Below are 14,420 nucleotides of genomic sequence, written 5' to 3'. Positions count from 1 at the left end.
AATAAACTCTCCAGGCTATAGTAATAAATAATTAAATGTTGGCTACCATTGGGAAGCACTGAAGCTGGACTACAGCCACCCAAACAAGCCTCTTGCTATAAGAAGCTTGCAGTTAAGCATATATAATGGCATATTGCTTCCTAAATTTCAGTTCTGGCAGTTTTAGCAGAACCACCAATGAAAGCTTTAAGATACCATGGTTAACAGGAAGCACCTACCCTAACCAGTTTCAGAAACTCAGATATGAAATGGTATCTTAAACCTAGGTTATGGCAGCAACAACGGAATGTCTGGGCACTTTTTTTTTTTAAATAACAAGAATATAAAGCTGAAAATGAATGAAGTGCAGCTAAAATATTACGTTCATTTCCCACATGATCTGGTCCTTCCCCTGCCCTCCCCAGAAATATTCTTAAGAGGGTCTATTCTCCAGTCTTCAGAGAGTAGCTGGAAGTGGGGAGGCAGAAAAAGGTCCTCTTTTCCTTCCACTCTGCTGTTTTCATCTGAAATCTTAGGCCCAGAGCTCAGACTGTGAATGACATCCCCGGTCGCAAAACTCTGCCTGGAACAATGGGAGTTTCGAACGCAGACCCCGACACAATTCTTTGGCCAGGTCAACCGCAGCTCACGACCCTCGGAGTTAATCATAAGGCCCAGCCCCTTTCCCCTATTATTACCGAGACTGGGAAACAACCTGGGATGGATCCCCCCCCAACGGCGGCGGACCTAAACCCAGTTCCCTAAAAGGCAGCAATCGTAAGGCAACGATCTTAGCCGAGCCCTTACCCGCGGCCGGCGCTGTGCAGGCCCGGTCAGGCAGAGAACCGAGCCCCGAGCTCTTCTTCCAACCACGGCCGCCCCAGCGCGACTGCCAATTCCTCCTTACCTGCCGCTTCTCAGGGGCGGGGTCGGAAAGACGGTTGGAGGGGCGGAGCCAGGGGCTCAGAAATCCCCGCTCCTGCCTTGAGATCGGCGGCAAAGTCCCGATCGCGGCGGAGAGAGGAGGAGGAGCAAAGCGGGGGGGGCGGGACCCGAACGACCCAAGAAGCCTGGCTTCGGGCCAATTAGGAAAGAGAACACTCCGTCTCCTTGGAGACAAGGCACCCCCTCCCAACGAGGCGCAGGGGGCGGAGCCTACCAAGGGCGCCGCGCGGGGCTCTTGAGGTGGAGCGGATGGACACGCCCCCCTCCGCACCAGCGCGCGCGGTTCCTGAGGCGCGCGCTCCCTCAGGTGGGCCTACAGAGGCACCCCTCCCCATCATAACACGCGCGCGCGCTTTTTGTTTTGCCTCCCGTTATCTCCCACCTCAGGAGGCTGCTCCTTTTGAGGGGGTAAAGGGCGCAGCCGAACCTCGCCGCCTTCGGTCCTTCTCGGCCGGCGTCCTCGTTCCATAAACGGAGCGGGAGGGTGCTTACATGACGGGGTCCCCCCTCACATCCCCGTTCCAACGGCCGTCCCCGCCGCCATCTTGGTGAAAGAAAGGCGGCGGACGGATACGTACCGTTACTTAGTCGCCCCTCCGCCGGGGAAAAAAGAGATGCTCTTCCGCCGTCGGCTCGCCTTCTCTTATCTCTTCCCCGCCCCCCTTCCTCCTCCTCCTCGTCCCCTCCCCCGGGTCACGTGGCCCGGTCCTCCTGAGGCTACGCTTCTTCCTCGACGGGCGTTGAGGAGGCGGCGGCGGAGGGGCCGCCTCGAGCGAGACTCGCGCGCTCGAACTACGTTTCCCAGAGCGCAGCGCGCGCGCGGCCCCCTCGCGAACCGCCCGCCGGCCTTCCCTCGAGTGAGTCTGGGGAGCGTAGTTCGAGCTTGTGTGGCAGAGCGCGTTGCATTGTGGGATATCGGGCTTTCGTGAGGAGAATCGCTCGACTTGCTGAGGAGCTTTTTCAAAGGGCATGGATGCTAAGTCTCCTTGCTGATATCGGGATGCCGATTGCGGTGATTCTGCAATAGGTTTTCGCATTGGCTGATAAAATTGCTGCGTTTCTCTTGTGTTTCTCCTTTCTGAAACCGCGGATTCAATAGACAGGCGCAGAATCACCGGTTACCAGCAATACAGTATACATCTTCTAACGGAGATGCTACCTTTGGGCATGGTTGAATTGTTTCCACTCTTTTCTCCTGGTCCATCAGGGCTGAGCTCGCTGACTGGCAGGAAGGGAAGAAAGGTGGAACATTTATTTTATTTATTGAATTTATATACAGCCCTACACCCGGAGGCCACAAATGCAATTTACACACACAATCTGTATTCAAAAAGGCAGAATAGCACCATATATGTAATCTATTTTTTTAAAAAAGGTAAAGGACCTCTGTACAGTTAAGTCCAGTCAAAGGTGGCTATGAGGTGCGACGCTCATTTCGTTTTCTTAACTTTCTTTAAGGGCTTAGAGGCTCACTTTTAAAAAACAAAAACATGGCACACAACCTCAGTCTCTGAGCAGTGCAAGATTGCTCAGTTGCCTACCCAGGGTTCAGTTTCTTGGAATGAGGGACAGCTGAGACGGTGGGGTCTTTATTGTACACCTTTAGGCGCCAGGCAAAAAATGTTCATTTTTAACCAGGCCTTTGGTTGATTCAGTTGACATCGTATGCCCTTTTAAGATGGGGGGGGGGGGTGTTACTAGGTTGTTTGTTTTTCTTTTCATTATGTATTTTGTGGTTTTATATTTCAATTTTGTTCTGTGAACCACCCTGAGACCTCCAGGTATAGGGCGGTATATAAATTCAATTAATAAGTGGTTTATTTACCTATTATTATTATTAGTAGTAGCATCATCCATAGATGCCACCTGAGCCTACGGTGGAGGGTTTCATGTGCCTTCTGGCACAAAACACTTCATTTGTTAGATTAAAGACCTTCAGTAGCATCTATCTCACCAAGGAACTGCCTTGCCTGGCTTGTGGGAATCCTTCACTGGATTTTAACCCAGGCTAAGGCCCACAAGAGGGACGCAGGTGGTGCTGTGGGTTAAAGCCTCAGCGCCTAGGGCTTGCCGATCGAAAGGTCGGCGGTTCGAATCCCTGCGGCGGGGTGCGCTCCCGCTGCTCGGTCCCAGCGCCTGCCAACCTAGCAGTTCGAAAGCACCTCCGGGTGCAAGTAGATAAATAGGGACCGCTTACCAGCGGGAAGGTAAACGGCGTTTCCGTGTGCGGCTCTGGCTCGCCAGAGCAGCGATGTCACGCTGGCCACGTGACCCGGAAGTGTCTCCGGACAGCGCTGGCCCCTGGCCTCTTAAGTGAGATGGGCGCACAACCCCAGAGTCTGTCAAGACTGGCCCATATGGGCAGGGGTACCTTTACCTTTACTAAGGCCCACAAGGGGACGCGGGTAGCGCTGTGGGTTTGGCGCTGTGGGTTAAACCACAGAGCCTAGGATTTGCCGATCAGAAGGTCGGCGGTTCGAATCCCCACTACAGGGTGAGCTCCCGTTGCTTGGTCCCTGCTCCTGCCAACCTAGCAGTTCGAAAGCATGTCAAAGTGCAAGTAGATAAATAGGTACCGCTCCGGCGGGAGGGTAAACGGCGTTTCCGTGCGCTGCTCTGGTTCGCCAGAAGCGGCTTAGTCATGCTGGCCACATGACCCGGAAGCTGTATGCCGGCTCCCTCGGCCAATAAAGTGAGATGAGCGCCGCAACCCCAGAGTCAGCCACGACTGGACCTAATGGTCAGGGGTCTCTTTACCTTTACCCTTTAAGGCCCACAGGGATGCAAGTGGCGCTGTGGTCTAAACCACTGAGCCTCTTGGGCTTGCTGATCAGAACCTAGCAGTTTGAAAGCACGTCAAAAAGTGCAAGTAGATAAATAGGTACTGCTCCATCGGGAATGTAACATTTTAACACCTATTCTTTATCAAGCCATGATTAATCTTGAGCAGATTAAATGCGATTCTGTATTGTGCCAGTATAAAAAATCCATCTGTCCAGCAGGTGGCAGAATAACGTAAGGAAACTACATGTTTACTTATTAAAATATTATTGAGAGTTTATAGATTGTACAAAGTTATTATGTTCTTGTAAGTTTCATTTCTGATATGTTCTGTATCTTAATACTACACATTAAATAGATTTTTGGCACCCAAAAGACAGACTGAGAACTTGGGTCCCAATCCCATGCATGGCAGTGACACTGCAGCACTTCAGAAAGCAAAGCTATTCCGTTCTTGAGGTTCCTGTAAATAAAATTTAAAAACCACAAAGGATTTTCCTAATAACCTTTCGGAAAGCCTCATCTTTTCTCAGCTTTACCCTTGGACTGAGCATTTTTAAAATCTGTCATTGTCTGTAGGGAGATAAAGGAGGAGAAAGGGGACAAGTTAAATTTAAAATTGGTTCTTGAACTCTTAAGTGTCTTTATCTACATGCTGGCTTGAAATATTTCTAGGGAATTTCACCTTTCAGACTAATTGGTTTCTGTGAACCTTACTGTAAAATGGTTGTTCCTAAATAAGGTGGGGAAGGGGAAGAGGGAACACATAAACCCTTTCATCAGCCTGAATACATCCTGTTCCAGAATGGACTTTATCCAAAGAAACATCCAAAGAATGCAGGCAGGAGTATGTGAGGTTTCAAACAACCGCTGATCAGACAAAGTAAGGACAAATTCTGTAAAACGTTTAAATCTTTTGCACACTTACGTTACCAGAAAGTTACCTAATGAAGAATGTTTCTTTACTTATTTTGTATTAATACTCTTCAAGCAACATAGCTGTTTCTGACAATACCCGGTTCAGTTAGACATGCTCCATTCCTTAGGCACTGTTGCAGGAAGTAAGATGAATAAGTGCCAACTTCTGAGAGCACATTGCAAAAACAAGTTTGAGGGCATAATGTGCATTAATAATTGAAAAATTAAAAGAGCATCTGATAACAATCATTCCTCTGCAGTTTGAAATGCCCCTGATACTGAACTGCTTTCTCAACACCTTATGGCTTTAATTTAATGCATGTGTCAGCAGTCAGGAATCTAGAGTACCAAGCAATGTTAGAGGCTTCAAAGACAGAATGATTTTCTGTCCATATGAGCTCTTATCTTTAACACAAAGTGCTCTGCCTAAAATGTTAAAAGTATGGATAATGTTCACGTCTGATCTAAAAACGTGATCTCTTTTTGCAGTTGCATTCTGAGGGAGACTTCATGCCACAAATAAAGCTGTACAAAAAGTCACGAAGCTTCAACAGAGAATGAAGTAATAGTTTATAATACACCTTGGAGGGTCATGTCCACTTTTACTCTGTATCTTTGACTACAACAACAATCTCTCTTTGTTTTGCCTTTATCATTCCCACAGAACTGTAGATCCTCCTTCCAGACCACCTTGGGCAGGGACTCTTCCCCTCCTTTGGCAGGAAAAGGGGAGGCAAGAGGGAGGGGTAATGTTTAGTTTGATTCCTTTTGCAATAAAAAAATTAAAAAAAGAAGAAAATATGTTCATCAGTAGTCGAATACTCTACCTGAACCTTAGTCTGATATTTTGAAAAAACACAGGAAGCAGATGGATAAGATGCATCATCCCATTCTGACCTTTCTGTATTTTTACATAACAGCTCAAGGTGATTTGACGTCAGCATTATGAGAAACGGCAAAGCTTCCAGGTGGTGCTTAATGCATAGAAGTCAAGGTTTCTCAAAAATGAGCATAGTGCTAGTCTGTGGGACATTTGCAGCTAAATGACAGGTGTGTAACATTATCTTTTAAACACCAATATTCTTACCAGATCTGAAATTCAGCCAAATACAACACAAAAGCACAAATGGTACAGCTTTAAAAACTAATGACATAAGAAATAATTTCTTTTCCCTCTCTCTAGAAACAAAAACCTAAAAATTTGAAATAGGTGCAGCTCTTGGGTATGTCACTATGTAGTTAGGAAGAAAAAGCAATGTACATGTCAAAAGTTTATAATGGAGGAAGAACTATTAATTAGAAAATGGTTCTTAGACATATCGTCAGACTTTACGTCTTCTGTGGTGACAGCATTTTTCAGAGATTAACAAGACAATGCTATACATGATTACTTAGAAGTAAATTGCAACTGTGTTCAGTGGAGATCTCCCTGATGCTTCCTTAAGGAAGCTGCATTGAACTGAAAGACCATTAGTCCATCTTAGTGTATTGCCTACACTGGCTGGCAGCGGCTCTTCACAGCTTCAGATGTGAGCATTCCCAGCCTTGATTCAATAGATATTGTGTGCCACATTACCTCCCACTGTTGCAGTCCCTAGCACAATTTTGGATTCTTTGGGAACATGCAAACATGAATTTATATCTTCAAATCCACCCGAGTGCTCATGTAGCCTTTTCAAAAGGCATTGTACAGCTGCCCATTACCTTTTGGCAATACCAAGACTTTTTCCATCCACTTGTCTGTTGTGGTTATGATACATAGGTGCCATTTTCCTGCACATAGTGACCTCACTGCTGTTATCATACACAAGATGAATACATTATCTCCCCATCTCACTGAACCTGTGAGATTCAGAAGGAAAAAGCAGGGTCCAGTGGGATCTCATGTTGTACAACTTTACCTGGTGTCAAATGAAGGAGAATGTTTGTAACTTTTTGCTTAGCAATAAACTTTTTATTCTCCCCTTACTTTTTTCAGTGCATGGTTGATCTTATTAGTATTGTATTTGTAATGTGGCAAGCTAGCAATGGTTAGGACAACTGCAACTCCTCTGAACATTCCTCCCCACTGACTCATTACAGTTTGGACGGTTCAGAAATTAACAGCAAAAAAACGACAACTATCTCATTCTGGAGAAGGCTGTGATATACTTTGCATCAACTCGGAAGGGTTTCTCTCTCTCTCTCTCCCCTGCATTTAAAGGTAAATGACAAGACTGTTTTGAGGGTGGAGGTGATTTCTCTATCACCAGATATATATGCTGTACTTACATTAATTACATTGGTGTGCTCTAATGGGATTAATTGTTTAGTGAGTTGCTGGAAAAGAAAGTAAAGCAGCAATCCTCAATACCCTTACTGGAGAGTAAGTCTCATTGAGTGCAGTGCAACTTACTTTCAAGTAAGTATGCAAAGGCTTGCATGGCATGAGTTAATCCAAGCTAATATGTTTCAGTGGGTAGTGGGTGTTTCTAGACAACAAGAACAAAAGCAATTTTTTGCAGACGCTTTATAAGAACTAGCCTGATAAAATTGGCAAGGGTTGTGGCAATGTCATTTAATTTTATCTGGAAGGTCATGGGATTCAGGACTCCCAATCCCCACAGATTTGACTCAACGAATTGCATGAAGCTGACAAAATCTGTGTCGAATTTCACCTCATTTTTGCCATGAACCATAGCAGGAACGACTGTACTATAATTGCTCTTCTAGTAAATCCATAGCAAAGGGAGATTGCAAGGGCTGCGGGGGAGAGATATAACAGAAAAAAGCAGAGTTACATACCATCAGCAAGCATCTTCTTTGGCGATCACTCATAGCCAAGGAGGATTGTCTTCCATGAACACAGTCTTAACAGTGAGTCTGTAAGTGACTATGGAGGCCAATTCTGGATCCACACGTCCTTCCACACTGGGGACATAGGTTTCCGGGCGGGAGTTGATCACGGTGAGGGTTTACCAAGCGTGCCTTCCTCTTAGCACGTTTCTCCCTTTCATCCTGAGTTCGAGCGTCTTCAAACAAGCATTTTGTAAACAAGCATTTTGTTTTCCCAAAATCATCAAGCATATCAGCAAGCATATCACAGGCTCTGCCCGCTGCATGTCAATATAGCACAGCACTTAACCATCTTGTGACATCATCATATGTGTTTCCTTGCCACTGCTAGCACTAGCTAATTATGTGGAGCGAAGGAAGGAAAAGGCATGATGTGATGATGTCACAACAACACAGATCATTGTTACCTGTTGCACTCAGTCATGGGGAACTCAAACATGGCAGTGTGGTTTTCTGCGCCATCCTTTCGCTGCTATGAATGTGTTTTTTGTGGCTAGAGCTCAAACCTGATCATTAGTCTTCTGTAATTAGTCAATATTTACAAGTCCATACAATTTCTCTGGGAAATCAGTGGGAACAGAACTCCCAGTTTATCTTACCTTATTTTGTATCTTGGACCCTTTAAGTTGTAGATCTTCAAGTGGTGGGTTGGGAGCCACGGCTGGGTGGCAGCGTGACTTACGGTGGATTGCATCAGCAGCATTTCCACCATTTAGGTGCCAGGCAGAAAAAATATATTCACCCAGGCCCTTGAGCCTTAGGGTGGGGTGGATAGGGTGGGGTGGATTTAGGTTTGCTCTTTTATGCATATTCATTGGTGAGCATTTAGGTGGTTTCTATGTTTTTAAGGGAACGCGGGTAGCGCTGTGGGTTAAACCACAGAGCCTAGGACTTGCCAATCAGAAGGATGGCAGTTCGAATCCCCGCAACAGGGTGAGCCCCCGTTGTTCGGTCCCAGCTCCTGCCAACCTAGCAGTTCGAAGGCACGTCAAAGTGCAAGTAGATAAATAGGTACCGCTCTAGCAGGAAGGTAAACGGTGTTTCCGTCTGCTTCTCTGGTTCGCCAGAAGCGGCTTAGTCATTCTGGCCACATGACCTGGAAGCTGTCTGCGGACAAATGCCGGCTCCCTCGGCCAATAAAGCGAGATGAGCGCTGCAACCCCAGAGTCGGTCACGGCTGGACCTAATGGTCAGGGGTCCCTTTACCTTTTATGTTTGTTTTTAATAGGAGTGCCAGTTTAGCCCTGTGGCTGTGGGTGCCAGGGGCCGTGGGTGCCATGCAAAATTTGTGGTTGCCTGGCCCCTTCATGGGGAATTTTGTGGGTGCTCTGGTACCCAGGACCCCAGTGAGTTGGCACCTATAGTTTTTAATGTTTGTTTCTGTAAGTCACTTCGAGTTCACCTTTCTGAAAAAAATGGGTAATAAATATAAACTTTTTTTTTATTAAGTAAGAACTAAGCCACATTGCATATTTGGGCTAAGGTGAGTTGCAGGTCTGTAAAGATGAGAAGACTACAATTCTGTAAGCATTTATTTGGGATGAAGTTCCACTGAACTGAGTGAAAATGCACTGGATTGTGTTGGATATCTTGCGTATGATTTCAGTTTACAAAGCCAACAATTAAGGGGAGTAACCCTTATTAAAACCCGTGCAACCCATTTCAGCCGTGTTTAAAATTACAATGTATTAGCTCTCTTGTACTGAAGAATCTTTTGTCTGTTGCTTCAGTTTCCACGTATGCCTAATTACAGTATTTCATTCTATTTACTTGTATTGTTTTGTTTCCCCCTATTAAAATATATCTCATTAAGGGAGGGAATCAAAATAGCAGTGAAGAATCTCATTCAGGCAGCAGCGTGATTTTAAGTGTGGCCTTAATATCTTTGGACTGGAAGTTTTAACTTCCCAAAGCAGCTAGATGCCTCTTCTTTGTTTTTTTATAGTTTGTTTTTTTTAAGTATATTTTTATGAAAGATTTCTTAGTTTACAAAAATGGATGCATTGTCTCTTTTTTCAAGTTGTGTTTTCTACAGATCAGTGTCATGTGTTGTGAGACATTAGTGTTGCATACAGTGTTAGGTTAGGAAGAAAAGCGGGGGCATGGTGAATGGGGGGGGTCGGGTGGCAATGCTTCTGTTCTTCTACTTACAGTATGTGTGGGGTTTTGTGTCAGCGTCACTTGTGTAGGTTCTCTTCCTATACGCTTGTTGTATTTCCTTGGTGGTGAGAGAGGTTGGGTAGGGTGTGGTTGGTTGTCTTTGGTTAGTTATTAGTGAGATTTGTTTTTGTTTTTGTGTGAGAGTGGGGTGTGGATCAGGTTAGCTCAGGCTTCCTTAATACCGCAAATGGGTAGTTTAGATCCACCCCCCAACCCCCGCAATGTGTGCACGACTAGCACCTGAACATCCACATGTTGTCATAGACGCAGGGCCAGATTTAGATTTGATGAGGCCCTAAGCTACTGAAGGTAATGGGGCCCTTTATATGTCCAGCTCTCCTTTGTCAACAACAAATTGTCGCTGTTTTTTGGTGTTGAATATATGCTATATGGTAATTTATAGACCTAATAGGTATCTAAAGCCATTTCCTCATGCAGAATGTAGGCACCCTATATATAGAAATGAGCAAACCAGTGATATTTTAGGGAGCAGGCTAGCAGGCGGGGCCCATTACTTACATCATAGGAGCCTACACAACACAAAACACTGTTGCTGTATGTAGGGTTTATTTTATTTGTTGTTTATCTTATATTTTGGAAATGTACATCCAGTGTTTTTTTTTTTACTTTAATTTTTTTTTTTTAGCCCCCAGGAGAGTGGAGTCCTAAGTTACAGCTTATTTAGCTTATACATTCCTGCTCTTGTCGCTGGTCAGAGAGAAAGTGGAGAACCAGAAATGCTATATGCTCCTTCCACCTCAGGAGAGGAGGGGAAATGACATCACATAGAGCCTTCTCTACCAATTACATTTCTAGAGTATGAGTCTCTGCCTGTCAGCAATACAACTCTGTAGCCTTAACCCCTCCTCATGCTAAGTAGCAAGAACATGCGCTGTTAGATTTGGCTGCTAATCTTCCACAATTTGATTCTCTCCAAGCAAAGCAGAGGAAGACAAGAGCACACCTAGGCTTCCTCTTGTCTCTGTGTTGTTGTTTTTTTGAAACCAGGAGCATGCCACAAGCACTTTTTTGCATATTAATACTCAGCCAGCACTCTGGTTTCTTTCCTACTTGGAGAAGGGAGAAGCGAAGTGGATGTGATTTGAGCAATATGCACCGTCATTTTTGCTTGTTCACAGTAAACCATAGTTTGGCATACTATGTCTGGTGAACCAGACCCTAGGGTTGAGGAGCACTTATTCTTCTTTTTTAGGCTATATGCTGCATTAAAATATTTTAGTTCAGATGAATTTGATTTCTAGCAATGCACTTCTTGCCTCAGCTATGCAAATGAGGGAGCGAACAGCAGGTCCTTGATTTTTTCTGCAAATAGAGTGCTGAGTCATCAGCAGCTATGCTTGTACTTCCTGCTGACACAAGATGTTGTTTTCTTTTGCAGGCTCATCAAAATGAAAAATTGGAGTTTATTTCATTTGTTTCTCCAGAATGTATTGATAGTAGGCACAGCTGGCTTGGTAAGTTTTACACAATACAAGGAGGATTTGTATTTTCTTCTCACCGTATAAGGGGGAAAAATGAGCTTATTCATTCTTGGATCTTGTTGAGTTCAGAGGTGACATTTGGCTTAAGCTGATAGTAGAATCATAAAATGGTATAGTTGGAAGGGACCACGAGGGTCATCTAGCCCAACCCCCTGCAACAGTTTATAATTGCTACTTTTATGCATTAAAAACGTCAGATCAGAACTATTCCCTCAGAGTTCCTGTTTTAATTCAAGATGGTTGGTTAGAGGGCTTGCTCTCCAGATAAGGACAGCTTCTTAGATAGAGTTGTTTTTTCAGCTGAACATGAACATATGAGTCTAAAGATATAATAATGATGATGATGATGATGATGATAATAAATTTTATTTATATCCTGCCCTCCCCTGCCGAAGCCGGGCTCAGGGCGGCTAACAACAATAAAACAGTACAAAAGTACAGCACAAACAACACTCTAAAATCATTCATTATAAAATTAATTAATTCAAGCCACTGGCAACCATTGGGCCAGAGCTCCACGAAGATTGCCGAGGGAGGGAGTCAGGCTGTGCCCTGGCCAAAGGCCTGGTGGAACAGCTCTGTCTTGCAGGCCCTAATGAAAGATGTCAAGTCCCGCAGGGCCCTGGTCTCTTGTGACAGAGTGTTCCACCAGATTGGAGCCACGGCCGAAAAAGCCCTGGCTCTAGTTGAGGCCAGCCTAACTTCTCTGTGGCCTGGGACCTTCAAGATGTTTTTATTTGAAGACCGTAAGTTTCTCTGTGGGGCATACCAGGAGAGGCAGTCCCGTAGGTACGAGGGTCCTAGGTCGTATAGGGCTTTAAAGGTTAAAACCAGCGCCTTAAACCTGATCCTGTACTCCACCGGGAGCCAGTGCAGCTGGTATAGCACCGGGTGAATGTGATCTCGCAGCAAAGACCCCGTAAGGAGTCTCGCTGCGGCATTCTGCACCCGCTGGAGTTTCTGGGTCAGTCTCAAGGGCAGCCCCACGTAGAACGAGTTACAATAATCCAGTCTGGAGGTGACCGTTGCGTGGATCACAGTGGCTAGGTCAGGGCAAGAGAGGTAAGGAGCCAACTGCTTAGCTTGGCGGAGATGGAAAAATGCCGCCTTTGTTGTAGCTGCAATCTGCGCCTCCATGGAAAGGGAGGTGTCGAAGATTACACCCAAACTCTTAACGGACGGTGCTGGCACTAATTGCATCCCCGCAAGAGATGGGAGTTGCCCCCCCCCAATCCCATATCGTCCCGTCCCAGCCACAGGACCTCTGTCTTCGAAGGATTTAGCTTCAACCGGCTCCCACATAACCATCCAGCCACAGCTTCCAAACATCTGGTCAGTGTGTCTGGGGCCGAGTCAGGATGGCCATCCATCAACAGATAGAGTTGGGTGTTATTGGCATACTGATGGCAACCCAGCCCAAAACTCCGGACAAGCTGGGCGAGGGGGCGCATAAAGATGTTGAAAAGCATCGGGGAGAGTATCGCACCCTGAGGTACTCCACACACCAAGGAGTGGCGCGATGACAATTCCCCCCCAAGCGCCACCCTCTGTCCCCGACCAGAGAGAAACGAGTGCAGCCATTGAAGGACTGTGCCCTGGATCCCCACGTCGGCAAGGCGGTGGTCCAGAAGTTCATGATCGACCATGTCGAAAGCTGCTGACAGATCTAGAAGAATCAGCAGCCCCGACCCGCCTCGATCCAGCTGTCTACAAAGATCATCTGTTAGGGCAACCAGAGCCATCTCGGTCCCATGACCAGCGCGGAAGCCGGACTGGAATGGATCCAGAGCCAATGTTTCATCCAGAAACCCACCAAACTGTTCAGCAACCGCTCTCTCAGTCACCTTACCCAGGAACGGAAGATTCGAAACCTGGCGGTAATTGGATAGATCTAAAGGATCTAATGATGTTTTCTTTAAGAGCGGGCGCACCACTGCCTCCTTCAGTTCCCCTGGGAATGTCCCCGTGCCAAGGGACAAATTGATGATATCCCCCAGGAGGGCCCGCACCTCGTCTGGACACGCTCTAATCAGCCAAGACGGGCATGGGTCGAGAGGACAGGTGGTGGGCTTTCCAGCTCGGAGGAGTCTGTCCACATCGGCTGGGCATAGCCAGATATCTGGACCCGAGGACAGTGGGGCCCCCAGTTCCTTTATTGTATCCAAATTGGCAGGGAGGTCATGGCGGAGCAACAAGACCTTCTCCGCAAAAAAGCTCGCAAATGCCTCACAGCTGTGTGTCAAATTGTTATTTAAATTTGGCTGTCCCTCAAGGGACGTTAAAGACCTGATTATACTAAATAATTGCGCGGGGCGAGAGCTAGCGGATGCAATGGAGGCCGAGAAGTAAGACTTCTTAGCAGCCTTCACCGCCATCTCGTAGGTTTTCATAAAAGCCCTATAAGATGTTCTTGAGGGTCCGTCACGGGCACCCCGCCATACTCACTCTAGCCATCTGAGGTCCCGCTTCATTTTCCAGAGCTCCTCGGTAAACCAGGGAGCCCGGTTTCTGCGGGGTCGCAGAGGGCGCTTAGGTGCGATCTCATCGATGGCTGCCAGGAGCTGGGTATTCCAGCCCTCAACAAGCTCAGTCAATGAGTCGCCAGGGGGAGCAAGGTCCTGCAAGGCTTGGCGGAATCTATCAGGGTCCATCAGCCTCTGTGGGCGAGCCCAAATCGGCTCGCCACCTAAGCAGGGTGGGGGTGGAAAGTCAATCCTGGCTTTCAGAGCGTAGTGATCAGACCATGGCACCTTCATCGAAGGAGACATGATCACATCTATACCTATGCCAAAGATCAAATCCAGCGTGTGGCCTGCTTGATGTGTGGGGCCCGAAACAAACTGGGAGAGCCCTAGTGTCGCCATGGAAGACACCAGGTCCAGAGTCTGTGAGGAGGGAGTGGCATCAGCATGGATGTTGAAGTCCCCCAATACCAATAGGTTAGGGAACTCCAAGGCCCAGCCGGCCACCACCTCCAATAGGCCTGACAGGGTGGCTGCTGGTGCGCTAGGTGGCCGGTACACCAGCCAGACAGCCAAGCTCTCCTCAGAGCCCCACACTAGGCCAACACATTCAATGCCGGGGATCGATGGCGATGGTAGAGCCCTGAAAGGACAATCTTCACGGATTAATAATGCCACCCCCCCCCCGGCCCACAGTCCGCGACTGGTGGAGGACGGAGAAACGTGGGGGCGCCATCTCTCGTAAGGTAACTGTTGCCCCTTCGTGCACCCAGGTCTCCGTCACACAAGCCAGGTTGACCCCCTGCGAGGTAAAGAAATCTTACAGGGTGGCGGTTTT

At 46.9% G+C, this 14,420-nt stretch overlaps 2 protein-coding genes and 2 long non-coding RNA genes across 17 annotated transcripts in view; 3 read left to right on the top strand and 1 right to left on the bottom strand.

Moving 5' to 3' along the window:
* PCM1 (pericentriolar material 1) overlaps positions 1–1,683 on the bottom strand; it is a 49,125-nt gene extending 47,442 nt beyond the window's left edge. For 5 of the 13 annotated variants that reach the window (XM_079989546.1, XM_079989556.1, XM_079989554.1 and 2 more), the window contains exon 1: positions 1,503–1,682. The gene's annotated coding sequence lies outside the window, so the exon portion shown is untranslated. Of the gene's footprint in view, positions 1–786; positions 1,007–1,306; positions 1,459–1,502 lie in introns of those variants that run through there. The other 8 variants (XM_079989549.1, XM_079989547.1, XM_079989548.1 and 5 more) reach the window with 5 other exon arrangements.
* Positions 1–14,420, top strand: part of LOC307223693 — an 82,209-nt gene that overhangs the window by 36,414 nt on the left and 31,375 nt on the right. The window lies entirely within an intron of this gene.
* On the top strand, positions 3,866–6,810 carry LOC307223655. The gene is made up of 4 exons (XR_013842157.1): positions 3,866–5,185; positions 5,544–5,673; positions 5,807–5,846; positions 6,706–6,810. It is a non-coding gene; the product is annotated as an uncharacterized lncRNA (long non-coding RNA).
* The window catches only part of FGL1 (fibrinogen like 1), a 30,967-nt gene continuing 27,416 nt past the window's right edge, over positions 10,870–14,420 (top strand). The window contains exon 1 of one of the 2 annotated variants that reach the window (XM_079989834.1): positions 10,870–11,093. In XM_079989834.1, the coding sequence (XP_079845960.1) occupies positions 10,973–11,093 (121 nt within the window). In that variant the 5' untranslated portion in view covers positions 10,870–10,972. The remainder of the gene's footprint in view (positions 11,094–14,420) is intronic. The other variant, XM_079989832.1, reaches the window with a different exon arrangement.

This window comes from Podarcis cretensis (assembly GCF_951804945.1).
Source record: "Podarcis cretensis genome assembly, chromosome: 9".
NCBI classification, from domain to species: Eukaryota; Metazoa; Chordata; class Lepidosauria; order Squamata; family Lacertidae; genus Podarcis; species Podarcis cretensis.
The sequence above is the reverse complement of the archived record's forward strand: the minus strand, read 5'-3'. Positions and strand labels throughout refer to the sequence as shown.